Raw genomic sequence first — 27,570 nt, 5'->3', positions numbered from 1 at the left:
ACTGTATGAGATTATTTGGGTCCCTATGACGGGGCGAAATCGTCACACCTCTTTCAGCAACCAAACAGCACTCATGATGCACAAAAGACGACTCCATTGTGGTTGAGACTGTAGAGGTGTAGATGTCGGTCAATATTGGGCTGGAAATAATGTTTTCCTTGCGTCAGTGTATCTCACACATCCTCGCGACCACAGCAGCAACCTCGAGCTTTGTTCGGCTTTCGGCGGAGGCCACGCAATCGCTGCGCAACGAAACCTTCGGAGGTGAAAGAAGTGCTAGATATTGGACTCAGCCATTCCACGAGACTTTTGCTCGTTGCGACGCATCGGATCATATCGCAGATCGATCAGCGATGTACATTACAATCTTAGACACCAAAGATGTTGGAGGCTTCCTGGGGCTATGAGGCTTCCCCTTGGTCGCGACACGTGTCCTCAAAGGGAAGACTTTTGACGATAACCTTCGACGATAGACCTTCGACGTTTGAGTGACTTGCATCAACTCACAAGTCTCGTCCGTCTGAGGTGTTAAGACATGTGTCTGACACGAGGCACGTCAAGAACGGACCGACACTCGATCCCGATAGCAGCACCACCCGAGCCATTACCAACCTCTCTTCACTTGCCACAACAAGGTACTGGTTCAGCGTACATGGTACTCGGGACGGCTGCCATTCACTGAGGAACCTGATAATATCGTTTACTTGTTGAATGGTTATGGTTATGTGCAGCAACGGTGTCGAGGTGGCTGTGGCTGACTACCACGGTTCAACCGTCCGTTGTATATGTGGAACCATCTAGATTCATTTAAGGGTCGCAGGAGCTTCAATTCCAGTTCACACGACCAAGGTACGATAACATGACAGCTAAGCTTACTTCAACCTCATGTGTACCCTTCTCATCTTCTTTGATGTTTGTTCACACCGGAAGACATCTAACAGACGTCTTCCATCTTTCGTACAAAGTACTCGGTGGCAGGCCCCGAGGGGGTTGCCGGCTCATCATTTTCCCCAAAGCCACTGTTGCATATCCGGATGAATAGCAACTACTCAGTCAACAAACGACTGTCATCTACAAACTACAATAGAATATCTTCGGGTCTGGTTACCCGATCGGGACATTCGGTCCTGGAGCTCCAGCCTGCTGCTGTACTGCTCTTCTATGGACCTGGCCACATCGTTCAGTCCCAGACCCCAAATCTCGGCGGCAGCCCCGCCTGATCTGCAACACAGCCCACCCCTTCGGGTCATGTTTGACAGTGGAGTAGAGTACATCTGACGGTCGGCCTTAGAGCAGACTTCAGGGGTATTTTCACATTCGCTCCACTCTACCTATATACCGTGCTGTACTGCCTGTTCTGTCTCGTTCTGTTCTTTTGTACCAAGGCCTGTCTGGTGGTCTCCCTTTAATGTCTTCCCGTTCGTTCTGCGTACCTGCGTACCTACCTGCCTACCAGCCATCCGGTACCACGTCTGTTAAGGCTGACTGGGAGTAGCACCACCACCTTTGAACAAACCTGCTTTGTCGTTTGATGTTTTGTTCAATAAAGTTACCACCGGACCATCAAGGCAGGGCAAGTCCTCTATGTACATTTCATCCCATCCCATCCAAATCAATCATGATGGGATTGGGTTGGGTGTGCATTAGGGTTATTGTATCAGGGGAGAAAGAGAGAGAGAAGACACATTCGATGATAGTGAATTTTCGCCTGAAAAACTTTAATCTATATGAATACATCGTATGATTCTCCTGTACCTAGACTCTAAGACTCTGAAATGCTAAAGTAATCATTAACCAAACCCTACTCGGTTTTGTTTTAAATGTTTATATGGTAAAGCTTTCTTGGGCTTTTGGGAAAGAAAGCTAAACGTTGTATTCTTACGTATCTATACATTGGTATCCGCTTTCACGGCTGTTATAACTTGGATCGTCTGAAAACCCGAAGACAGACCCTCGTGTACTTGGGCACTGTAGATAAGTCAATACTAGCTAGTTAGTGTGCGGCGCGCGAGGGAGGGGTAAGACGTGATGATGATAGAGAGAGCAGTGACGATCAGCATCACCCCATCCTAACGCCACACATCATCAGCACTGCAACCCCAGTCCAGACGGCCCCATATTAGACCGACTAACCGGCATCACATCCATCACAGATATTCCTAGACCTTGGTAGTCAAGCTTTTTGCTAATTTGGGATTTGGAAGGAGTTTGGGTCTGGGGGCTTATATATAAATATATATATAGGTATTACCTGGCGCTCTTTGGTATGGTGGGTGAATCGTATTCAGGGGTTTTGTGGAGGGGTTGCCGGGTTGCTGTCAAGAGGTTTCTGTGAAGAGGGCTAGCTGTGTTTGAGACTTTCGCATGTATGGTCTCTCTTCATTGTCTTTTTTTTTTCTTTTTTTTGCGTGCTATAATATGCTATTATACTATTCTGCGAACCATCTAAGGGACGGCATGTTATTAGGCAATTGGAAGTATATTACTGGTCTGAGAGGTCAATGGGTTGTTGGTAGTTCAGGAGTTCGCTGGCCATGATGATGCAGTCGCGAGTCACAGATACCGCGTTGTCTTGCTTTTTTCTTGACTAGGCACAGTTCTTATACGTTGTTTTCTGATGTTTGAGACAAGATGGTGTTATCGTGAACTGTTTTGCTAGTAAGGGGTATTTGTGGTTGTTGTTGTTCTGTGCTTATTAGCACTATTCGGCGATGCAATACATTCGTACGTCAAAGGATAACTAAGCATATGAACCAACCATATGCCGATACAATGCAAGAGCGACTATATAATGAACTTCTGTCTACTATACGGATTGTAAGGAGGAGGTGAGCGTGCTCAGTGGAAATACCTTAGTGTGAACGCAAGGCTCCTCAGCCCTGCCACTACACGGTGCTTTTCTCCTTGCTTTAGGGAAGATGGACAGGCACCACGAACACGAAGCTTGAACGATTCCGTCTGCAGCGCCTGGGAGAAGTTTTTCTGGACCAGACAGCGAAAGGAATAAGGACATGTACGCATTTTCGATCTGGTGGGTCTACCTGGAAGGAGAATTCGCGCATTGAGGTATGTTTGGTGGGGGGCACCATGTATGTATAAGGAAGTATTAAGTGAATGAGCTTAAAACACATTTATACTTGCCAGAGTCGAACTCGTGGGAGATGTGTAGATATATGCTTCTCTCGCACGAGACGAGTGAGTTGGTGACTACATATGGTAGTTTCTACTCGGCAATTTCAGGTCCAAGAAAAGGGGGTTAAGTCACTTGTGCTCATACCATATAGTATTCGACGTGACCGTTCACCGCTCAAGACCTGTCATGCATTAAGCTATGATAATACAGCTGCTCACTGTTCGCTGCGTGTACTATTTACCAGCATCATTAGACGATGAAGATCGGCATTGTATTTATGTGAGGCCCCTCATACGTAATAAGCGTCTTGACGGGCGACAGCCAAAACAGAAATAAGTAACATCGTACTTTCGAAGAAACTAGCACGATATGCTAGCCTAAGTTAGCACAGTAGTGCGAGACTTCTAAGGTTAACACTCTAGAAGGCGACAGAAGAAGTTATATATTTGAATATGCTTTGGTACACGTAAGCGGAGAGGACATGGAGGGTGTGTCTTAGAAAGTAATGTTCACGTGAATAGACCTTATCAGAGATCTGTGAATAGAGTTATATCACAAGCATACCTTGTCTTCTGAGACCCACCCGGCACAAATACGCCCAGTCACCAGGTTACCCAAAGGGATATATAGACCATCTTACACCTTCCCTTGACTTCCTTCATCTAGATACCTGGTGATATCTTCCTCAACCCCTTCCACCAAGGCGTTCCGCTCAGTCTGGAGATTCGCAATGTGCTTCTGCCGTTGTGCTCACAGATATGGCCTATATCCGCTCCAAATCTGAATCTATCTCGATGCGTTCTTATATGTGAACAAGTAATGATAATCATCATCAGTAGAGAATCGCGATGCCCTCCGTCGTTCCATAAAGACTACTCATCACTTATGATGACATAGTGTTCACTGGAACTCCATCTCACGCATTGAAAGCATTGGGCATGACGGCTCTTGCAGGTAAAGAATGCCTCCTGGTAAGTGGTGCGGTGGTAAGAACCACGCCCAGAAAAAACTCTTTTGTAGTCTTTGTACGCGTTTCCCGTCACAATGACGCCGGGTTTGTCTAGGGTTGGACGCAACCATTCACAGCGCTCCGATAACAGCTCGTGAAGTGTTGATGATCCAGCAAGTATAAACTTCTTGGGTTGCTCATGAAAGCTTGCAACCATCCTGTTTTGCTTCCGACAAGTCTCTGGGATTGGAAGCAATGCGAGTCATGTCCCGAAACAGTGGTATAGTGGCTCTTTTCGATACAAACGCTCAAGGCTCTCTGGCCTCGCCGCTGTCCTCTTAAAGTCTTCTGTGTAGTTCCTGCATCTTGCTGTGGATAATGACGATCACCATCATCATTGCTATGAGATGCTGACCATACTGAGAGAGGTGTCGAATCCCAGACACAAAGTGACGGTCGCATGTGTTCTGCCCAAAGTATCAATTGTCTTTCCCTCTCATAAAGAGCACCACATCGGTGGCCACGTACATGCTGGGTAATGTACCATGTCCACTGTCAGACATCAACTTTCTGCTTTTGCTTAGGAAATTGAGAGGAACACGGCGTGTGTTATATAGTAGAGAAGAGATGGTCCACCCGACAGTCAGCAAAGGCGAGTATATGAGCCATGTATCCCCCCTGAAAATTGGCAGCCGCCGCACCCATTCACCAATGGCAAGCTATTCAGCCAAGGAGATCTACCCGGCAATCCTTGAAACATGAGTCGCATATAAGCAATACCTTCGCACGTATGTCCTGCTTCCATCTTAAGCATAGGTATACGCAAAAAACACCGTTCAAGTACAGAGCAGCTGAATGACCCAATGCCAAGATCCGGCACACCTCATGGTTCGTCCCACTTCCTTGCTGGCCTTTAATCAAACGTACCATGTCCTGTCCGGCACACACAGTGATGACAATCTCCACCCACAGACCCTAGGCGCCGATGATCAGTACTAGGTCTACATGTGCAGCATAGTTGTAATTGAGGTGACTCTGTGTTTCGTGCGACGAGACTCGCCTAATTAGGGCATATTTTGTGTTAGTAAAAAAGAATCTCCTTGCAGCAAGACAGTCATTCGCGATATCCTCAGGACGCTCAAGCAAGGAGGCAGACATATGAGCGATCCTTCCGACAATAGAACATTGTAGCTAGCTGGCGATCCGCTATCATAATATTCTCAGCTCCCACTTGTATTACAGGAACTCCCTTATCGAGGGGACGCAAGTTGTGTCTCATTATAAGGCTTCTCTTGGCTTGCTCGATACTATCAGATCAAGACATCCTTCTTGTAGCATTAAGAAAGACAGTGCTGCCGGAATCGTTGTTTCTTCAGACTCGAGAGAAACATCAAAGCTTAGGACTTTTCCTTTTTTCAATTAACCTTGGCTGTTCTGCTGTGTATATGAACATGATCACTTTGTGCGGTCTCTTTTGCATGATGACGATTAAGATGTGAGATCATCCCTGGTAAGTGAGGGGCAGAACCTGCATCTATCACCTAGTCTTCGTAAATATTCGACGTCAGACAGTATGATCTCTGTTGTTTCCCGTAATTGTTGGTACTCTTTTACGCATGAATTGTGGTAACATAGCAGCACAAGCTATGCCATCTAAGTAAGGAAGTACTGGATTCTGCGTACATTGATAAGAACATTGCTTTCCCAGATACAGTCTATGATCAGTATCTGTATATATGTACAAACCGGTTGATGTTTTCCGGAAGTGCAGCGTCAGTGGCTTGCGGAGTCTGTTCATCGGGCTCTGCTGGTTCATAGCGGAAAGTAGACGACCGTTATGTTTGGTAGATTACGTATACATGAGATCCTGTACTATTATTGTGTATACTAAACACTAGGAATAATGGTAATCATTACAGATTGACCCTTTTACCTTGTAGTTTGACTCTCTAGACCACGGTTGACTCGAGTACCAGCATGGTCGGTGTGGTGCCTTGTGATTGTCAAGGTCGTTGACATGGTCACATGTAACGACATGTTATAGGCGCTGACCGACAATCGTGTAGATGTAGCGAGACTTTGCACGTCGGCCTGGTGTCGCATAGCTACTATAGGACGTGGCTGCTCTTGTATCTTGCTGCAAGTGCCCCAGTATTCGTGGCTGCTAGATGTTCAAACAGAAATTTTTGTGATTTCTCCAAGAAAAGACAGCGTTTCAGGCGGGTCCAGGGTTTACATAGGTGCAGTCATCCTGGCAGGTCTCTTGAGATTGAGCATGATGAAAGAGTCTTGTTCTCGCGAACTGTACTAGCTAGTTGCGATAGGTCAAATTGACTACATTTAGCAACGAGATACGACGGTCACCGATGACTCGTTCCAACCTGGTTCCCATTCAGGTCGTACAACCCAAATTGACCCTGAGTCACACGTGAATTCAATTGAGGATCAATCGGTAGGCCCATGGGAGTACTCGATGACGTAGGGACATTCACGTTCGGAACAGTATTTGGGGGATACAGCTGCGAATGGGGCTGATTTTGCGGTGACAATTGCTGAGGCGGCTGATCTGTTTGCTGCTGCTGCTGTTGTTGCTGTTGTTGTTGTTGTTGGGAGTTCGCTGCACCAACTCCCTCTCCCGCCAACGAGTTCCGCATCAACGTCTTCTTCCCTGGTCCTCTCCTCTTTCTGTCCTTCTTGACCTCCAATCCCTTTCCGCCCATCCTCTTGATAGTATTCTCGTTCCAGCCCTTCTTTCGCAATATTCTTGATAAAGAGCTCCTCTGCATGGTCACTCCCCTTTCCTTCGTCAGCCATTCAATCATATCGCTCTGCTCTTTCCAGCCATTCTTGACAAGCCATGACAAAAGTGCTTTCTCGTCATCACGTGTCATCTTTGGTCTGCGGCCTGCGCGGTGCCCCTCCGGGCTTTTGAGCGAGGAGCCATATTTCATCAAGTTGTTCTTAATATTGTAGACGCTGTGTAAGCTAACGTTGAGGCGAGGCGCGATTTCGACGGGCTTCCAGCCGATTATCAAGCAGCGTACGATTTCAATACGGGTTTCGTCGGGGACGCGAAAGCTTGCGTTGCGCTTGTCAACTACTGCGGCGTTTGGGAACAGAGGCGTGGGCGCTGCAGGCTTCTTCGACGACCCTGACGAGACAGTTTCGCTGTCTTGAGGTGCATTATCAGTGGCATTTTCAGGGGCTGGGAGTGTATTGGGGCTTTCGTTGTTCTCGGTTTGTGGTCGGTCGGCTTGCGGTTCGTCGTTGGATGAATCTGAATCTGAAGTGGAGAAGGAGTCCGAGTCAGAAGACTCAGAAGACACTGAACCAGACACTGTCGTCGTATTAGTGTAGTACTCTCCACTTCCTTCAGATTACATGTTTACTGATTATGGACTCTATGATGCGGGTGCGATCCAGTAGTCTTGAAAAAGCCAAGCTTTCGGGGATGTTGTGCGTTGAGCTGGAGTATTAGTTGTGCTGCTGGTGTTTCGACTTTTGGTCTGCCGAAGAGCGTCCGAACCTTAACTCCGGGTTCAGTCACAGCCCTGTCTGAGCCCAATTTTCCGTCGAAGGTAATTCACCGTGGTAGTAAATAGATTCGCGTAGGCATTACTTTCGTTCTATCTATGATATTGGTATCTAGAATTTCCCGTGCCAGAAATGTGAATGTGAAGCAGGAACTTAAACTTCCGCCATAGTTTCTGTTTCTCTCATGGCCGAACCACTCGTATGCGAAGCCATCATGTGTATCATACACTCTTCGTTCAGCCAACATGCCACTGGCTACCCAAGAGACAATAAACCACTCAGGTCTCGTGCTAGGTGCCGGATCACCCTCTTTGGTACTCCTCATCGCTAGAGTCATCGTCACTGCCGAATAAACCGCTGAATCTCTCCGGTCCTCTGCTCGAGCCCACACTCATCTTAGGTTTAGTGATGAATTTCTGCTCGAGTGGCGCATCATCGCTATCATCATCATCGTCATTGTCCCTTTCGTCATCCTCGTCGTCTACTTTATTCTCGGCTTCCATCTGCGCTTTGCGCTGGGCAAGCCGTGCTGCAAATTGGCGACGAGCACGTGATGGGGGTACCGCAAGTGGTGCAGGAATGGCAGAAGACTCTGGCGCCTCAGAGGTTGATGCGAACCCAAGCGGTTCAGCCGGGTCGGGGGAGCGGACAATCTATTTTTCAATTCTGTCAGCCGACCTGTAAGACAAAACAAGCGCACAGCAAGAATAAGACGATAGTAGTGCATGCGGTGGCGCATGGAAAGAGAGAAATATGACCGAGTTGAATGGCGCAGTTCAGATGATCCATGCATGCCTCACAATTGACTGTAGCCTTGATAGTTTCGATTGCTAACAAAACTATCACGCCCGCTCACAGCGTTCTTTTCGACAATGCCGAGAGAAAGCGCGGTGAGCCATAGCTCTTGCTGCACCCATATCTCGAGACTCCATGCGATAGTTTGTACGTGAAATCATAAGAATACGTGAGCAATGTGCCGCAAGTCTCAAAAGCAACATGAGGTGTGAGACACAGTGAAAATGACAAAAGCGCTTCAATAGGACTGACAAGTTGAAGAAATCCCAGGAGCGTACACTTTCGCATCATCGGTATTCCATCTCAACGTCTTCGAATGAGAGTTCACCCACTTGGTCCGAGTCACTCAGTTGGACTGTATTTCGCTCTCTTCCTTCCGTGGTGTCGCCTTCTTCCATCTCCTCGTCCTCTTCATCGCTTGAGTTGTTGAAACCACTAAGAAGGCCTCCTCCAAAGCTGGAGTATCCGCCTGCACCAGTATTGCCAAGGTCCATGCTGTCGAGTCCTATTGAACCGCTTCCGCCTAAGCCTGCACTTGCCAGTGATGTGTTATTTCCGCCGAAGCTTGAAGCTGCATTGACAGCATTCAACACGGCTTGACGAGGGCCTACGTTTATGTCGGGCCTGACACCGCCAAGTATAGCGTTGTCGCGTTCCCGCGTATCGGCCAAAGTATTCTCCACATAATCGTTCCAGGTCTGGCTCGTGACTCTATCCAGCACAGCTTGGGATAGGAGCTCTGCTGGGTGTCTCTCGGTAAATTTGAGGACCTCTTCAGCGATCAACGTTAAATGACCCATGTAGCCGAGGCGCATATTCGTTTCTGTCTGAGATTTGTCGGACGCTTCCTGGCCCTCAATGATCCGTTCTGTGATGCGCCCAGTCTCGAACAGGTCGATAGCAAGACTACGGTTGTAGCCGCGTTCCATTGGACCATTGAAAACTTGCTGTACAACATCGTATACAACGTTATGTAAGAAATTGTTCCATGGAAACCTGAAGAAAAAATCCTGGATAATTCAGCAATCATACGTACTCTTTAGACATATTATCGACTCACGAGTATGGTCGGAACTACCTTGTTCTCGACGAATTTCATCTTCAAGAGATCTCCAACGACAGGAGATCCATCAATGTCCACTTCGTACAATGGTGCCTGGCCAGCACATTGCTCTGAGAGCATGACAGACTGAGACTCGCTGGCATCTTCTATTGGTGTTATCTCGGATGCCTCACTTTCTGGTATCGTTGGGCTGGTGATATTGAGAGACGGCTTATCCGTGGAGTCGGCTGGTCCATGCGATCGAGGCCCTGAAAACAGAGGTGCAGGCTTGTCTTCAGGATGCGTAGCATCGTGCTCATTTCCACTCTCCTCATTCAAATGCTTCGTGAGTAATGAGGCAGGTGGCTTAACTGAGGATGATCCGTCGTCTTTATTTTCGTTCTCGATCTCTAGTTCTTCGACTTTGGCAGTCAAGCCGGCCGCAGTAGGAGACTCAGCATTTGTATTCTCATCTTCTCTGAGTGAAAGCAGTTTGTCTTTGGGTTCTGGTAGGTCTGAATTTTGTTGAGTTCCACGTGGATGTGTCTTTGGTGATCGTTCAAGGGGCTCGCCGATGTCTTTTCTATCATCTAGATCATCCTTCATCTCGTCCGATACTGCCTCGGATGACGTGACCTTTTCGAATTCGTCTTCTTCTGTATTGTTCTGTACTTCCAGTTTTTTTATCTCTTCTGGGGACTCGCTTGAGGGAGCCCTAGCATGATGGAACCCATGGCTGTCGACGCTGGTACCGAAGTCGTTTACAGTAGGACTTCGGGCGGGTTGTAGCTTGCCTTCTGCCTTCAAAAGGTCACGCTCCGAATCTCTCTTTCTAACATCATCCTCGGCACCTCTTTCATTCAACAAGGCCATGTTGCTACAGTGCAACAGCTCAGCCATCAATTCACAGGTTTTGAACCGATCAAAGCCTAGGGGTTCTATTTTCTCGCCAAAGGCCGCTTTTATCTCTCGCCTCTTAACTGTTTTAGTGCCGTCGCTGTTTGTCGTAGTGATGTTGTGTGAATTGTTAATGAGATCCATGAATTTGGGTATATGCATCGCGAACTCCCTGAGAAGGGTACCGAGATATATTGGGTCGGATGACTTTGGAACGGGACCAGTCTGGTTCTCAAGATCATAATCTGAATTGTTCTTTCGGATGACCTCGATTACAATTCCAACACCTACTGTTAGCGGATTCCCACCATTAAGCATATCAGTAATCATGGACTTGACGCAGTTTTCGGAAACAAGTTGTCGAGTGAGTTCATTAGGACCAATAACAGACTGATCTTGCGTCGTAGCATTGGCGGATATCGTGATGATTGCTTTCAAGAAGTCGCCAGCTGAAGTCTGCATGGAGGCCGTATATTCAGGCGATAAATATGACAGCAAAATAGGGACGAGATCCTGGGTTTGGAGCCACTTGCAAGTGTCAGTATGAACTGTCTAGATGCGGGCGGAATACAAACATCAACGATACCCTCGCCTCCCTCATTCTTTTCCAGGCTGATTATCTTAAGTAAGAGGTCCATGATCATAGGACAGTCCACATGTTGTAACATGTCCGGCACAACTCTAGCAATGCTCTTTAGGAAAGCAAGCATCTGTCCAGTATCTCTATCCAGAAGTGCCTCGTTCACTTTCGTGAAATATCCAGCTTGTACTGGATCAAGTTGGGGAGGTTGCTTGACATATTGCCAGAACGTGCGTAGAGCATCGCGATTATCCTCTATAAGCGCTTGCGAAATCGAATAGATTTCGCAGGACAGAATTTCACATGCCACATACGCGTATTTCATGCGCTGTTTCTCTTCTTTACTATCCCCTTCATCGGGTGTTTCTGACTTGGAGTTCGACATGGACCTCGATTTAGCGCGCACTCTTGAGAAGAAGCCCTCGCGAGAATCACGCCTTTCCGTCTTCCCTCCTTCTTCTGGCTCTTCTTCTGGGGACAGCGATTCCTTTGGCGCAATGACATATCGCAACAGCCGCTCCAAAACATTACTGTCTCGCAGGTACTCAATGAGTTTTGTATTTTGCTGCTTTAATTCTTGTATCAAGTCTGACTCGTCCAGCAGTTCTTCTACCGTCAGATCTGGCTTGTCCAGAATAGTATCGAGGGTGGATATGTTCGCATAGTTTCCGAAGCGCCAAAACATCGCGAGACGTTACGCTCAGTCAGCGCTAAAGCTACGCAGATATCGATGGAGGCGTTGGGGAATGAGGTAGCTTCAGCCCAATTTTGGCTTTCATGCAAGCGATTGAGAAATGAACAGGCTGGTCGTATTCGTGACTTGGTACTAGTAGTGGATATCAGCTTGTGTCGAGCGCACGAACCGGCAAGGCCCCTGATCCAGCTCAGATACCAGTCGCGAGAAGTAAGCTCCCGTCCTGCATACGAAAATGAAGCATGGTTCTGACTCACAAATGTTGAGAAAATCAATACTTTCAAACAGATCAGACAGACAAATAGCCACGATTGATGAGGTGTATGATAGGGCGATTGCGGGGCAGTGATCGAGGGTTGGCTCAGGAGAAAATCTGGAAACGTTGAACCTGGCACGTCAAGTGATTAGGCTTCGTCGAAAGAGAGATCGTATGGTTCATAATTCTGTCAAGGCTGTCTGTTATGGAGGGGGTCTCGGCCAACTCACACGAGCTCTCCCTCGATGCGACTAGTTTCGTATAGATGCAGTTGTATAGCGTGAGTGGTAGCACCCGGAAGCTCTGAAATGAGCTTGTGTGAATGGGTTGCGTAGTATATACGGTTGCTACTTCGATCGAGTCGCCGATGTTCACGAGGTTGAGTGACTGCAATGGTGGTACACCGATCGGGAGAAGGGACAGTCGGAGAACGCAAATCCCACGCCAAACTGTAGATGCAGGGGTTCCGTAGAAAGGGAATGGCAAGTTACAAGCAGAAACGAATATGCAAACCAGCGACACGACAAATTAGAAAACGTTTGTGATGTTGGAGAGGGAATGTCGTCCGGAAGCTCGAGTCACGGAATACAGACGTGTGATTTGGGCAGGCCAACTCGATTGAAAGTGGGATCAGGTATCCATCTATCTCTGAGCACGCGCTTCGGCAGCTTCTAGCTTGAGCTTCCCCCGCAAGAACAATCTTCAATTGCTACCACGTATTGACTACAGCGGGACTTACTGTCTATCTAAGAGAGTGTTAAGTGAGTCGATCAGACCGTCATGAGACTGCACTACAAGTAAATTGGCAAGAGGTGTAGGGTGAATGTAGGTGTCCGAATTCGTATCACGGGATTGCAGCGATTCTTAGCGCCACCTACCGGCGCGGGGCTTTGGTGAGGATTCAACATCAACACTACCAGGCCCCGGCGTTACGTACGTCAAGCCCATGATACATGATCAACTTCCGTAATCGACGTTGAACTGCTTGACACGCTACAAGTTGTTAATGCAAACATGAATCGCTTGTTTGGTGCGAAGAGCAACACCCCAAAGCCCACTCTCAGTGGTGCCATTTCCAATGTCAGTCGCATGTTTCCAAGACGCACATTGAGCTGACAAGTCTTAGGTCGATAGTCGGATCGAGACCGTCGATGTTAAGATAGCAAAACTGAATGCAGAGCTTTCAACACATCAGTCACGTCTGGCAAAGATGCGAGATGGACCCGGCAAGACGGCGATCAAACAAAAGGCCTTGAAGGTGCTCCAACAGCGCAAGATGTACGAAGCACAACGTGACCAACTTCAGCAACAATCGTGGAACATGGAACAAGCAGGCATGATGCAGGACAACCTCAAGAACACTATGACTACGGTAGATGCCATGAAAACCACGACCAAGGAGCTTCGGAAGCAGTACGGCAAGGTAAACATAGACAAAATCGAAAAGCTTCAAGATGAGATGGCGGATCTGATGGACATCGGGAATGAGATACAAGAGAGCATTAGCCGAAGTTACGATGTACCTGAGGATGTTGACGAGGCAGAACTAGATGCCGAGCTTGAAGCCCTCGGAGAGGAGGTGGAATTTGAAGGCTTGGGAGCGGAGTCAGAAGGCTTGCCCGCCTTCATGATGGACGAAGCAAGACCACCCCAGTTCATCGATGAGGCTCCGCAGGCAGGAGGTCAAATCAAGGAAGCAGCGGGCTGATTTCTGCCGTCCTTAATGTTCCATATTGAGATACCGAGTCTAGGGTTCATTGCGTTGATGGTGGCAATCTTGGCAAAACGCAGAAACTAGAACAACCCATCGGCCGAAGAGTCATGAGTAGATATGCCGGACCGGTTGTCGATGCCTTCGCGAGGCAAACTCGCTCTTATGACGAGCTCCGCGGGCTTGGCAAACCCTTGGCACCACAGTGGTCGGAGGCGGGGTCCCCACAACTCGCGGCATCCTGGGAGAAAACACGACGTGCATGGCAAGCATCGGGCTAGGCGTTCGCATGGCATTCAGGCATAATCGCGGGACAACTTATCCGTGCCGTCTTGATAAAGTCATCTTGATATATCACTCGCACCACACAACGAATTGATAGTGAACAGTGTAAGCTTCATTCGCCTCATCCAGCGCTATGACAGACGTGATACCACATTCTGCTTGCTGTGCTATGCCACATAGTCGTCCGCGTTCGGAACGTTCCCTTAGTCTTAAGGTCGAAGCCGCCTCATGACGACAGGTAGACAATAGCGTATACGCTCGAGGATAGCTCGGGTAATCGGGTTTGGTTCCATGTCGCTAAGACTTATAGTGCATTCGGCGGAGCAGGAAAAGGTGAGCGGGACAGGCGGAGTGGCTAGGATTAGGATAAGGGCTGGGCCTCCGAGCGAATTGACTTCCAATATCTCTTCCCAAGACCTCCGCCACCTCCGCCTGAAGCCTGGAAGCCAAGCCTGGCAAGCCATCAAACGTCCGGAACCGAAGAGTTGTGTCTTGATCATGTCCTCGACCACTACTGGCAAGCACGCCTTGCCAACACCAAGTACGGCATGGCTACTATTTCACTCCATCGCCAAGCACCCAAGAGCCTGGTTGGTCTCTTGGCAGCTATTGAGTCCACTGACGTATTGTAGGATATCGCTGGGCGAGAAGATGAAAATCCATTGGGGACGTCCATCTATAAGAAAGGCACATGCCTGTCACTTTTGGACTTTTAGAACACTATCAAATTACCCCTCAGATCAACCGTGGTTCGGTCAATGATAGACTACCACTTATCTGTCATCTCCAGTATTTTACCACATCTAATATCGAAATTATTTTATTCTCAAATTCCACAAGATACACACACTTACTTCCGAGATGAGCTCCTCCAAGGACTCTGAAACTCGCTCCTGTTATGAGAAGCATCCATTCAAACTATCTGTTGACCAGATAACTTCACAGTTTGGGCTAAACACCGACACTGGCTTAAACTCATCCCAAGTCAACGATAATCGGTCCAAGTTCGGGGAGAACAAACTTGACGGGCAAGGGGGCGTCAGATGGTATACAGTTCTACTAAAACAATGTGCAAATGCAATGGTTTTGGTATGGGTCATGGTTGATTTCCGTCCAATACGCGAGCTAAATTCCCTCCAGGTGCTTATTTTCGCCATGGCTTTGTCCTATGGTGTCCAGGACTGGGTCGAAGGCGGTGTCATCACAGCAGTCATTATCATCAATGTAGTCATCGGCTTCGTTCAGGAGTTCAGAGCAGAGCAGCAGATGGATTCCCTTCGAGCTCTCTCGTCTCCAACAGCAATGGTTCTGAGGGATGGTAAGGTCGATGCTATCGCATCTGCAGAAGTTGTACCTGGTGATGTCATACAGCTTAAGACTGGTGATACCGTCCCAGCTGATCTTCGCCTGTTTGAAGTCATGAACTTGGAATGCGACGAGAAGATTCTTACAGGAGAGGTAAGCGATTGATTAATCTACCTCGGCCTAGCATCATCTAATATAAATAGGCTATTCCAGTCTCGAAGGATGCGGACAAGGACTTTGATGGTGAAGATGAGCTTCAGGTCGGCGTCGGTGATCGTGTAAACATGGCTTACTCTTCATCAACTGTCACTAAAGGACGTGCTCGTGGTATTGTCGTCTTCACTGGAATGACCACTGAGATCGGCTTAATTGCGGCATCGATGCAAGGCAAGAAGAGGAAGCCAAATCGATCCATGTCACGCAAGAAGCATGGAAGTCTCCAGCCAGCTAAAGGTGCTGTTCTCCGAACATGGGATGGCATTGGAGCATTCCTTGGTCTTACCGTAGGCACTCCGCTTCAGCGGAAACTTTCGAAGCTTGCATACTTATTATTCGGTTGTGCATTAATACTTGCTATTGTTGTCTTTGGTGCGAATCGTTTCGACGTCACCAATGAGGTAGCGATCTACGCCATATCGACCGGTCAGTAATACTTATACTTCCCTCACAGTCAGCGATATACTAATTATGATATAGGCATTGCTATTATTCCAGAATCACTGATTGCTGTTTTGACCATCACTTTCGTCACAGGCATGTCAGTCATGCGACGTAAAAAGGTCTTGACCCGGAAGCTCAGTGCTCTTGAAGCCCTCGGTGGTATCACGAACATCTGCAGTGACAAGACCGGCACGCTCACACAAGGGCAAATGGTGACACGCAAAGCATGGGTTCCTGGCGTAGGCATTTACACCGTCAGCAATTCTGAAGATGCAGCCGATCCAACGAACGGCAATATAAGCTTGGGCCCAGTCAAGACGAAAGCTGAATTTGAGGCGGAGCGACACGAGCGAGAGGAGCGATTCGACCGCCAGCGAAGTATTGTCAACGTCAAGTTTCAAGAGCCTTCAGAAAAGACCGATCGAGACCAGCGGCGGCCTGCAAGACAGACTACAACTAACAGTGAAGACGATTTGTTGACCGAGAATCCTGGAATGGTACCTGGGCTTGAGGCCTTTCTGCAATCAGCCGCTCTGTGCAACTTGGCAACTGTCCGTCTTAATGATGACGAGGATAAATGGCAGACTACTGGTGACCCAACGGAAGTTGCTCTCCAGGTCTTTGCTCACCGTTTTGACCAAGGTAAATCCCATCTAGAGAAAGGCAACGGATGGAAACAACTCGCCGAATATCCATTCGACAGCAATGTTAAGAGGATGTCAGTCGCATATCAGCGCCCCCAGAGTAAAGAGACAATAATCTTTTCGAAAGGTGCCGTCGAGCGCATCATTGATCTCTGTACCAAGGTTGGTGTGGATGGGCAAGAAAACGACTTGACCAAGGACATCAAGGAATCCGTCCTCGAGCAAATGGGCCTCCTAGCCGATCAAGGTCTGCGAGTTCTGGCAATCGCTCGCAAAACGTGGACAGGCAATGAAATCACCGCAAAGTCTGACACATCGCGCAATGAGATTGAAAAAGACCTCACATTGCTGGGTCTTGCTGGTCTGTATGATCCTCCACGCAATGAGACCAAGGACGCTGTCAAAGATTGTACTTCTGCTGGTATTCGTGTCCACATGCTTACAGGTGATCATCCTGGTACTGCTGCTGCGATCGCCAAAGAAGTCGGCATTATCCCAAAGGATACTTCGGTTCTACCAAAGGACGTTTCTGACGCGCTCGTAAAGACTGCTGCTCAATTCGATGGAATGAGCGACGACGAAATCGATAGACTTCCCGAGCTCCCTCTCGTTATCGCCCGCTGCGCTCCCCATACCAAGACACGTATGATTGCTGCCCTCCATCGTCGTGGTCGCTACGCTGCTATGACAGGAGACGGTGTCAATGATGGACCATCCCTACAAGCTGCCGATGTCGGTATCGCAATGGGCTTGGCTGGCTCAGACGTCGCGAAAGGAGCATCAGACATCGTGCTAACCGATGATAACTTCGCAAGTATCGTTAGCGCTATCGAAGAAGGTCGCCGTATGTTCGACAATATCCAACGCTTCGTCCTCCACCTCGTCACTTCTAACGTCGGAGAAGTCGTCCTCCTTATCTGTGGTCTTGGCTTTCAAGATTCGAATGGTTTCTCCGTCTTCCCTCTCTCGCCCCTCCAGATCCTCTGGATCAACATGGTTACATCCGGCTTCCCCGCCTTTGGCTTAGGCAAAGAAAAGGCATCATACAATATCATGACCCGCCCGCCACACGACCTGCGTAAGGGTGTCTTCACCTGGCAAATCATCGCCGACATGCTCGTCTATGGCACGCTCATGGGCACCCTCACGCTTATGACCTTCGTCATCATTGTCTACGGCGTCGGTGACGGCAATCTGGGCATGGACTGTAACAAGTCCTACAACGACAGCTGCGACCTTGTCTTCCGCGCCCGCGCCGCCGTCTTCGCCGAACTGACCTGGCTGATCCTGATTAGCGCATGGGAGATCAAGAGTCTGCGCCGTTCCATGTTCCGCCTTGACCCCTCCTCCGAGTCCAAGTTCCCGTTCTTCAAGGACATGTGGGAGAACCGCTTTTTGTTTTGGTCAGTCGTTGTCGGTGCTTGTGTCGTTTTCCCCTGCATCTACATTCCCGGCTTCAACACAGTCGTGTTCAAGCACAAGGGCATCAGCTGGGAATGGGCGCTGGCAATTGGTGCCGTTTTCGTTTTCGTGCTGGGCATGGAGATGTGGAAAGGCATCAAGCGCATGACGGGTTGGTTCCGTGCGACAGACGACGAGGACTCTGCTGCGGCAAGTAAGACGCTGCGCAGGGGTGGACCGCTTGGCTTGAGGCAGGGCTTCTTCTCATTTGCTCGCACGTTGAGTGTGGGTACCACGAGGAGCTTGCAAAAGCCGGATAGTGAGAGTGGCGTCGAGTCGACATTGGATCGGAGAAGTACAGGGCAATTGTCGAAAGTTTTGGAGGCGGAGCAGAATGAGAAGGTCTAGAGAGAGCTCGAGACATGGGTGTTTTTGGGAGTTGTTTGAACATAGAAGCGATGTTGATGTGCTCTTGCTTTTTAGCGATGATACCTTTGAGTGGTTTTACTTCATAACAAGAACCATAATGTAGAAGGTTTGTACTCTTTCGTATTTTAATCGTTGGGAGTAGAACACGAATATGCCTTACAATATCTCTCAATATGTGGTTGCTAACTGAAGTGAAACCCATTCGTGTGCTATTAGATAAAAGAAAAGGCAGGTTCTTGAGTTCCTGAACACTCCATATATACAACATGCATAGAACCAACTAGCCCATCTACCTGCAAAGAGCCAAATAATCCAATGATCTCTAGATTATTACTTATACTTCCATCTATACATAGTGCTCTTTATATCTCTTTATCTATAATTCTAAGTCCCTCTAATCCTAACAGAACCACTATACTCTCCCCTCTCCATCTAGATTATATGACATACACATAAAACTATCTGTATAATAGTCTACATACTAAGGATATAACTATCTCTATTGCTGTACAGAACTAATATATTAGCTTCTTTCTATGATATAATAATACTTCTAGTCTATTTAAATCTCTACTAAGTATTATTTTATATAAATGACTCAAGACATAAAAGCGTAACAAGCTTCATTTATATTATAGAGATATAACATGACTATTACTATAGAATCTATATATACTATTAGATATAATATTAATATATAAGGATGTAAGCTTAGCTATACGATAGATCTAGTATATAATTTTTTAGATAGAGTAAATTTTCTTTCTAGATGTAAAGAATATGTAAAAGGCTCTACTAAAAGATAAAGAAGAACAGTTACTAATGTCCTGTATACTATAGTAATTACACTAGCATATATAGCTATCGCTAGAATGATAATATAGAATTCCTGTACTTATATATGAATATAGTAGGCATAATATATATGGCAACTTAGATTATGCATGTATCACGTATATGTCACGAACTCGCATGTGCTAAACATCATGCATTTACTTAAAGCAATCACGGTCATGTCATTTATTATCCTGCCTTATCGCAGGCTGTGGGTATCTCATTGATACCTATGCTATTGTACAATTGTGAGGACTCCAGGAGCCCCCACTCCTCCTCCCACCCACGCAATCTAGTATCTCCTGCCCTGGTTGGGCCCACCCCAGTTCCTGTTGCCAGTATTGTACTGGCCGTTGTGGTTCCCATGGAACCCGTTACCACGACCCCGGCCAAACTGCCCACCACCCCCCTGCGGCACCTGGAATGGTGGCCGCTGGCCTTGCGCATGGAACTGCGCATGACCGGGCGGGACGAAGCCGCCCATTGGTGGAGGTGGAGGTGGGAGAGGAGGCCAGGGCGCGCCAACGGGCAGATTGGGCGGCGGCGGGGGAAACTGCATGTGTTGGCCATACTGGCCCGGAGCGAAAGAAGAAGGAGACTGCTGCCATTGGGATTGTGGGTGGCGGCGGGGAGTATTTGTAGGACTGCTCCTTTGTTCGTGAGAGGACCGGCGGTCCGGGCGGTGTTGGTTGTTTCGTGAGACGTGCTCACGCGAGTCTCTGCGGCGGTCCCGCGAGCTGGACCTGCGATTGTAATGGCAGTAGCGATCTCTGGGAGACCGCGAGCGGGCATAACGGTCTTGCGACCTTCTGGGTGTCTGAGATCGGCTCCTGGAAGGAGTTGTAGACCGCGTGGGCCTTTGTGCTGACCAGAATTGGAGCTTCTTCCAATGAGGCTGGGCCCCATTCCCCTCTCCAGACGATCCACCGCGCTTCTTCACAACTTCATCCAGGCTCAAAGACCCCGTGAGGTCACTTGACCTGCTGGGCTTTTGCTTCTTGTACGCTTTGATCGCATTCAGCGTCTCAAGGAAGTCGCGTGAGAAGCCATAATAGGTATCGCCAAAAGTCAGATTGCCACTCTTTTTGTCTTTGACAATGATCTGTCCAAGTCGGTCAATGTTGTGCATCCGACCTTCGTTCACAGCGGCATTACGATCTTCTTTGAGATCAGCTATGAAGTCATCGACGGCACTGACCAGAGCTGCAGATGCGCGTCCTTTGGTCATGGGCATGGGCTTCATCTTCGACTTTCGAATCGATCTCCCTGGCTCAAGGCTGAGATTGTACATCATCACACCCACTGGCTGGTCGTACCATCGACCTTTAGCTTCACCGTACAAAGCTGGCAAATCGTAGGGTCCTTCTCTGGATGCAATAGCGTAACTCAGGCGATCACAATTGCCTGTGGTAGATAAAGAGACATGCTTGCCCCCACCTTCGATAATGCGATAGAGGTCGTCAATGAAGGCTTCGGTGAAGACAGCTCTTTCTTTCCAGAGATTGATGACTTCCTTCAGTTTGGCATGTAGCTGGCGATCTGCAGTCTTAGAGACATCGAGATCAGCGGCTAATTGAAGTATTCGAATCAGGGTTTCATCGATATTGAGGACCAATCTTTTGATTGCATTCGTCGAGTCCTCCTTGCCTTTGAGTTTTTGAACGTGATAAAGAATGTCGCTAATCAGATATAGCATGAACAGTCTTCTGAGGCCTACACTGTAGTCTGCAATCCACTTCCTCCTGTCGGCTAGATTCTGTGGGCGACTTTGTAGTGATTTTGACAAAGCCTCAAGGTATGCACCAAGCTTCTGAATGCGCTCTTCGGACGGCACAACGTATATGATAACGTAAGTCTTGCATTTCTGTAGATAGTATCTCTTTTAGCAACGGCATCAAAAATAGGTTTTAGGTACACTACTGTTATGTTTGCTGAAGAGCATTTTTCAAGTACGTTGTTGATGAGTGTTTTGAGTTCTGTTTCTTTACCGTTTGGAACAGGGTCAACGGCCGCGCGATCGTGCTGAGCCGGAAAGCTGCGACCAAGACTGCCACGCAAAGTAGCTTCCTTAATTTGTAGATCAGCCATAGTCATTCAGGTTGCGGCTGCCACCGAATGTTGTGAGGCTGGATCGTTGAGTGTAGAGTCGCTCACTGGCAGGTTGAATGTTTTCGAGCTTGAGCTCCGAACCGGGGACGTGGAGCTCAACGCGCTACTGACGCGAGTCCGGTTAAACCTCGGGTCTACCTCGAATCCAGGCGGAACCAGGGAAACTCGAAATCGCAACTATAGTATTGACCTGTCTGAGCCTGAGTTCTTCCACACGATATCCTCTATAGCACCAATAAAGGTTTTGCTCGTGATCCGTAAAAACCCAGCATCTACTCAAAATGCTCCTCGAGGATCAAAGACTAGCTCATGAAGACATCGAAAGACTGGAGAACGCGATAGCGGAAAGACTGCGAGATGAACCCAAGCACGTCTGTTTAACAAAGCGCACTTACGATATGATTTTCTAACGTCTGATAGATACGAGACAGACTGGCACGAGACCACCAAGTCAACGGTTTCATGAACCGCATACAAGAGCAGTCGACCAGACTACTTGACATCTATCAGGATAGTGAGGGTACGCGGGCACGTGAGATACAATCTCTGTCTGCTGGGGACGTCTTCGAGTCGTTTAATAAACAATATAACTCTATCAAGGAGTATCATCGCAAATACCCCAATGAGCCGGTAGAGAACCTTGAACGCTCGTACAGGCGGCGTGGACCAGATGAAGCCACAGGGACCATGCATGTGGATGTCGAATCATTGTTTACAGGCGAGGAAGGTTATGGTCGCTACTTTGACTTGACTATGCTCCACGAGGAGTACCTAAACCTTCCTGGCGTAAAGGGCGCCCGACGACCATCTTACCTTCAATACCTCGATATCTTTGATACTTTCCACCCACCGCAATGCCCGATCAAACGACCAGAGAAAATGACTGATGCGTATTTCAGTTATCTCGGCACGCTCTCACAATATTTGGAAGGGTTTATGCGAAAGACAAGGCCCCTGGAAGATCTAAGCAAGCTGTTTCAGAGCTTCGATCAAGAGTTCGAGGAATCGTGGAAGAAGGCTGAGTTGCCAGGCTGGCGAGAGGAACCCACTGAATCTACCCAACGTGGACTCAAAACCGAAGGCACAGGTGAAGGTGTGTGGTGCGCAGATTGTGAAGCCGAATTCAAGAACGAGAACGTCTACAAGAATCACATGAATGGCAAAAAGCATAAAAGGGCCGCAGAGAGCAAGAAAGGTGGTACGAGTGGTGCATCCAACGGCACGAGCTCATCGAAAAGCAACGCAGCTGTGCTTAAAGTGAAAGAACGCGCTGTGGCCGATCGAGAGTTTCGCATAAGGAAGCTCGCAGCGGCCATGCAGACAGAGCGCGGCGATACACGAGTAAACGTTGAGCGTAAACAAGGCATGACAGATCGAGAGAGAGCGCAGGAGCTCGCAGCACTGTATGCTGAATCACAAGAGCCAGTCGGGCAGGAAGACCAGGAAGGGTCCGATGATGATGGCGAAGAGAAAATATACAACCCATTGAAGCTGCCGCTTGCGTGGGATGGCAAGCCGATTCCATTCTGGCTGTATAAGCTGCATGGGCTTGGAGTCGAATTCCCCTGCGAGATATGCGGCAACTTCGTCTATATGGGGCGCCGAGCCTTCGACAAGCATTTCAGCGAAGCCAGACATACATGGGGCTTGAAGGCTCTGGGTATCACTAACACAACTCTGTTCCGCGAGATAACAGGCATCCAGGAAGCCCTTGATCTGTGGGACAAGCTGCAGAGGGACAAGAAGCAGGAGAAGACTACTGTCGAGAATGTGGTCCAAATGGAGGATGGTGATGGCAATGTTATGCCCGAAAAGGTGTATTATGACCTGCAAAAGCAGGGACTGCTGTGAGCTCGACAAATGTCTGTTCAGTCACGGCACAGGATTGTACCACTACACGCTTTCACTCGCATTTCGAAGTTCACGTCATACGCTGCATGCATTGCGTTGACGTATAAAATTCATATCTCCGCCTCGGCCGACATTGGGGTACGAGCAATTAGGCGGCAAAGCTTAGCCAGGACGTCGGACGCCATGCAGATCATTGAGCTTAAACATCAGCCATTAACACGGAGAATGTCCGAAGATCTGGGAGCGTCCTTTCTTGGCACAGACTTGCTAAAAGAAGGGAAACAACATGGATACAGGGGCTTGAGCAGGTGTAAGTCAGTGGAGACTTCAGAACACCGTCATGGTAAACATAAGGGCGACTACAGGATGCCGCGATGGCGTGCATGTAGCTAGATCAAGAGCAATTGTTGAACGGAACATGACAGCTAGCAGCAGTGAATCGTGATGTTCAGCTCAAGCCTTTTACCCTGATGCCACCATACTGACCACAGTAATGATATTCCGGGTGGCTCCAGCTTAGTTGGTGGGTTGTTGTTTAGCGCGAACCAACCGTTGCTCATTTCTTAACGACAGCTAACACCAGAGCATGCAAAGGAATGCTCTCGTTTGACATAATGTCTGACGCGATGCAGATGTGATTGATCCAAGACTAATTGACTCGCACTTCACCTTCTTCACGAAGGCAAGAACACCTGAGAACGGCGTGAGGGACAGTCTGACCAACTGAACAAGATCAGCCCTGGTCCATGTACTACTAATTCTAGACCCGGTCCATCGTCGTCACCCCGGTCGCCCTGTCTCTGAAGCTAAATCCGTCCACTGGGCTGGCTATGCTATCATCAATTGAAACGGTGTTCTGGGGACTCAATAGCTATATGACCGAGCATTCCTCCGCTTCCAGCATACTTCCTCCCTTAGCTCATTCACAATTTCATCTCTCTAGATAAGTACCCAATGTACGCACCATGTCACCATGATCCCTCGAATACACATCTATCCACTCGGTTGTCAAGCTCTGCACCCAACTACTCTTTGATGCGATGCGTCTTCTCCTCATAAGCGCCTTCTTGGCGCAGAGCATCGTCAACGCCGTAGGCACAACCGTTCACCTCGACTACGCGACATATCACGGCCACGCCCTCTCAAACGGGATCTCACAATGGCTCGGAATGCGCTACGCCGCTCCTCCAACGGGTAACCTTCGTTTTGCTCCACCCCAGGATCCGGAACGTATGCAATATGTCCAGAATGCAACTGTTGTATGTTCTTTATCATCTTATTTCTCCTCCAGAAATGCTCTGATGTTTACATGTCAATAGCACGGCGCCCGTTGCATCGGCCTGTCCCAAACACCCACCCCCGCGCTTTCCGAGGATTGCCTTTTCATCAACGTCTACGCGCCCACAGGTGCGACCGCGGACTCTCAACTGCCCGTCTATTTCTTCATCCCAGGCGGCGGCTTCAACACCGACTCCAATGCAAATTACAATGGCTCAGCGCTGCTACTCGCCGCGGACAAGCAGATGCTCGTTGTCACTTTCAATTACCGCGTCGCATCGCTCGGATTTCTGGCAAGCAAGGAGATGCGTGGCAGTGTGAACAATGGGCTGAAGGATCAAAGGAAGGCCATGATGTGGGTCCAGGACAACATCGCAAAGGTACGTGCGCTGGAAGTTCGAAACGCTTTGCATGTCACCGTTTCGTGTTGACATTTGTTTGAATCCGATCCGTGCACACTTGGCAGGGCTAACATGCTCGGTACAGTTTGGCGGCAATCCCAAGCATGTCGTTCTCGGTGGCGATAGCGCTGGAGCCGCGAGTATCACATTACACCTTGCTGCGTATGGTGGGCGCGATGATGGGTTGTTCCATGGCACGGCTGCAGAGTCGCAGTCGTTTGGGCCTGTGCTGACGATCGAGGAATCGCAGTATCAATACGATGCGCTGGTCGCAAATAGTGGGTGCAAGGGCAAGTCTGACACGCTTGCGTGCTTGCGCGGTATGGACATCGGTTCATATCAGAAAGCTGCTGTCAACGTCCCTTATCCACGCAAGCACTGGGAGCCACTGTTCATGTACAGTCCAGTCATCGACAGCGATTTCGTACGTGCGGTGACGATGAAGGAGTTCCAGGATGGCAATTTTGTGAAGCTCCCTGCTATCTACGGGTGTGTATACCCTTTCACCTTTCTCCGGAGTGTCATCTAACAAGCCCAGCAATGTCCTCAATGAAGGCACGACGTTCTGCCCGCGCAATATCGCCAACATGGAAACGTCCACGAAATGGCTCAGCAATCAATTCCCTCATCTGAACTCGAGTCACGCCGACGCCGTATCTAAGTATTTCCCACGGACACCTGAACGCTTCCCAAAATCCACAGACTTCTGGCGCCAATGCGCCAACGCCTATGGCTCCATCCGCTACCTCTGCCCAGGACTCACTCTGTCCTCCATCTATGCTTCGCACTCCATACCTGTATACACCTACCTCTGGTCCGTCAAAGATCCCCGCAGTGAAGCCAGTGGACTAGGCGTGTTCCACACCGCTGAAATCAATGCTATATGGTCACCCGGGGCCGCAGGAACGAAAAGCTTTTGGCCGCAGAGTTATTTGCCAGGAGGTGTAAATGATGGTGTGATTCCGGTGGTGCAGGGATACTGGACCAGTTTCGTGCGACATCTGGATCCGAATCGTGAGAGGGCGCGGGGTACGCCAGTTTGGGAGCAGTGGGGACAAGGCAGCAGATTAGTGTTCGAGACGAACAAAACGACGATGAGGACAGTGGCGAATGACGAGAGGGGGATGTGTGAATATTTCGGGCAGGTGGCGGTAGATTTGCGGCAGTGATGATTGTGATACCCCTGAATGTTGGTAGTTGAAGGCTTCAGCTAAGGCTATGATGATCGATAGTGAGTAGGTCGCAATGGATTGTCTTACTAGCATATTGTTCGATTTAGGCTCGTTCTAAATTGGATAATATTGGTAGGTGCTTTTGAAGTCTTAACGTTGTGTTCGCCTTGAATGCTATCGAGATATACGCCAATTGCTATTCCGCCCGGGTACTTCTGTAAGCCGGTCCGAAGGGTCGCCGGTCTACTTTTTTGTGGAAATAGTGTAGCCATATCAACATCCGTTTCACACTGGATGGTCGTGATGACCTATAGGAGGTGCCATGCACTGACTGGGTCGACCGTCTGATTCTCTCGGAATTGCTTGATCTATTGTATCCTTTATGGCTATACTCCTAACGGAGGCCGTTACTCTGGAGTCGGAACATTGAAACGGAAATGGTATCTTGAACAAGGCGCTGGCTAATATACATAAAATAAAGGATCTCAACTCTTAGACCAACCCAGGTTTGCGCTTGATGCCCAATGCGGCCCCGAAATCTTTCTTCTTCTTCGGAGCGCGTTTGAAAGTTGGCGGCGGTGGCGGTGGCATAGCAGCGCTGTCTGCTTGAGCTGTGGTGGTAGATGAATGTGCTCCGCCGACACCGACCTCGGTCGATATTTCTTCTTCAATACGCTTCTCGAATGCCCTCCGTGCGATTTCTGCATCTTCCCTTTCTTGCGCTTCTAATTTCTCGCTCTCTGGATCTTGCTGTACCGTGGCCTCTCCATCCTTGTCTGCTCTCTCTAGTCGCGCGTTCCGTGTCCTAATCTCGTCGAGCGCATCGGCGATAGCCATCTCAGTCTTCGCATCGATGGTCTTCAATTCCAGCTCTGCCATAGCATCTTTTTCGGCTTCTTCCCTCTCTAAACGGTCCAGCCTTTCTTCCTCGGTCTCTTCATTGAGTTTAGCCTCTCTCCAAGGCTCGAAGTTCCTCTTAGCACCCTTCTCGCAGGTATAGTCCATGTTCTTGGGGTCTGTTTTGAATGTGATCTCGGAGCTACATCTTGTACATCGGATATAGAAACGAAATATAGTAATGGCATAGTATTTCTCGTCTGTGGTCTCTTTCCGCGCGTTGAACTTTCGACCTTTGTAGATAAATTCGCCGCAAGATGTACATTTCATGGAGAATGGGGCCATGAGGCGTACAGTTTGTACTTTTGGGCCAGCATCCTTAGGTTTCTTCGACCGCGTGATTTGAGAAGGATCGAAATCTGGAGGGTAGTACTTAGAGAGCACCTTACGTTCCGACATGATAAATGCTAATGGGCGGAATGTTCTTTTTTTTGTGTTTAGGAGTGCTGGAGGTAATAGTGGCGAGGGTGTGGTGGAAGTTAAGAAGTTGAGAAGGCGAACTTTGAAGTGTAAGCCTAATTAGTAGGTAGCATCAGATCCCATGTATCCCGAGTGCATCCCTGCCCCGCCGCCACTCTGGCGCGCCACACTTAGTACGCTAGCACACACGTCAAATCGCGTGCGCCCATCCTGTCTGTTTACATGTCTCAAGAACGATGCGCCATCATTGATGTACTAACAACGTCGCTCTTTACGGTCTAGGTCACTTATCG

General features: G+C 48.6%; 8 protein-coding genes across 8 annotated transcripts; 5 read left to right on the top strand and 3 right to left on the bottom strand.

The window, feature by feature from the left end:
• Window positions 1–6,442: 6,442 nt before the first annotated feature.
• On the bottom strand, window positions 6,443–11,615 carry EJ05DRAFT_503764 (SAPS-domain-containing protein; the record flags this gene model as incomplete). Its single annotated transcript, XM_033747471.1, has 6 exons — window positions 6,443–7,419; window positions 7,472–7,548; window positions 7,923–8,269; window positions 8,744–9,421; window positions 9,472–10,878; window positions 10,926–11,615. 6 exons carry the CDS (start codon window positions 11,613–11,615, stop codon window positions 6,443–6,445), a joined length of 4,176 nt encoding a protein of 1,391 aa, XP_033597272.1.
• Window positions 11,616–12,550: 935 nt separating this feature from the next.
• On the top strand, window positions 12,551–14,070 carry EJ05DRAFT_456294 (charged multivesicular body protein 5). Its single transcript, XM_033742488.1, has 2 exons — window positions 12,551–12,960; window positions 13,007–14,070. The coding sequence occupies exons 1-2, from the start codon at window positions 12,895–12,897 to the stop codon at window positions 13,586–13,588; spliced, it is 648 nt and encodes a 215-aa protein (XP_033597271.1). The 5' UTR covers window positions 12,551–12,894; the 3' UTR covers window positions 13,589–14,070.
• Window positions 14,028–14,705, top strand: EJ05DRAFT_134294 (uncharacterized protein). The gene has a single exon (XM_033739177.1). It carries the CDS (start codon window positions 14,168–14,170, stop codon window positions 14,636–14,638), a length of 471 nt encoding a protein of 156 aa, XP_033597270.1. The 5' UTR covers window positions 14,028–14,167; the 3' UTR covers window positions 14,639–14,705.
• Window positions 14,329–18,402, top strand: EJ05DRAFT_513739 (Na+-exporting ATPase). Its single transcript, XM_033748462.1, has 4 exons — window positions 14,329–14,965; window positions 15,017–15,334; window positions 15,385–15,823; window positions 15,878–18,402. Exons 1-4 carry the CDS (start codon window positions 14,738–14,740, stop codon window positions 18,292–18,294), a joined length of 3,402 nt encoding a protein of 1,133 aa, XP_033597269.1. The 5' UTR covers window positions 14,329–14,737; the 3' UTR covers window positions 18,295–18,402.
• A 921-nt stretch (window positions 18,403–19,323) lies between these two features.
• EJ05DRAFT_513738 (uncharacterized protein) lies at window positions 19,324–21,237 on the bottom strand (the record flags this gene model as incomplete). Its single annotated transcript, XM_033748461.1, has 2 exons — window positions 19,324–21,013; window positions 21,070–21,237. 2 exons carry the CDS (start codon window positions 21,235–21,237, stop codon window positions 19,442–19,444), a joined length of 1,740 nt encoding a protein of 579 aa, XP_033597268.1. The 3' UTR covers window positions 19,324–19,441.
• Window positions 21,238–21,539: 302 nt separating this feature from the next.
• Window positions 21,540–23,109, top strand: EJ05DRAFT_488958 (splicing factor 3a subunit 3; the record flags this gene model as incomplete). The annotated part of the gene is made up of 2 exons (XM_033745756.1): window positions 21,540–21,629; window positions 21,679–23,109. The coding sequence occupies 2 exons, from the start codon at window positions 21,540–21,542 to the stop codon at window positions 23,107–23,109; spliced, it is 1,521 nt and encodes a 506-aa protein (XP_033597267.1).
• An 849-nt stretch (window positions 23,110–23,958) lies between these two features.
• EJ05DRAFT_479227 (alpha/beta-hydrolase) lies at window positions 23,959–26,393 on the top strand. Its single transcript, XM_033744628.1, has 4 exons — window positions 23,959–24,368; window positions 24,429–24,767; window positions 24,874–25,277; window positions 25,327–26,393. The coding sequence occupies exons 1-4, from the start codon at window positions 24,150–24,152 to the stop codon at window positions 25,955–25,957; spliced, it is 1,593 nt and encodes a 530-aa protein (XP_033597266.1). The 5' UTR covers window positions 23,959–24,149; the 3' UTR covers window positions 25,958–26,393.
• Window positions 26,084–27,365, bottom strand: EJ05DRAFT_479226 (DUF572-domain-containing protein). Its single transcript, XM_033744627.1, has one exon. The coding sequence runs from the start codon at window positions 27,254–27,256 to the stop codon at window positions 26,453–26,455; it is 804 nt and encodes a 267-aa protein (XP_033597265.1). The 5' UTR covers window positions 27,257–27,365; the 3' UTR covers window positions 26,084–26,452.
• Window positions 27,366–27,570: the final 205 nt, after the last annotated feature.

The sequence above is a fragment of the Pseudovirgaria hyperparasitica genome, assembly GCF_010093815.1.
Source record: "Pseudovirgaria hyperparasitica strain CBS 121739 unplaced genomic scaffold EJ05scaffold_15, whole genome shotgun sequence".
In the NCBI taxonomy this organism is placed as follows: domain Eukaryota; kingdom Fungi; phylum Ascomycota; class Dothideomycetes; order Acrospermales; family Acrospermaceae; genus Pseudovirgaria; species Pseudovirgaria hyperparasitica.
Note: the sequence above shows the minus strand (reverse complement) of the source record. Positions and strands in the feature narration are given on the sequence as shown.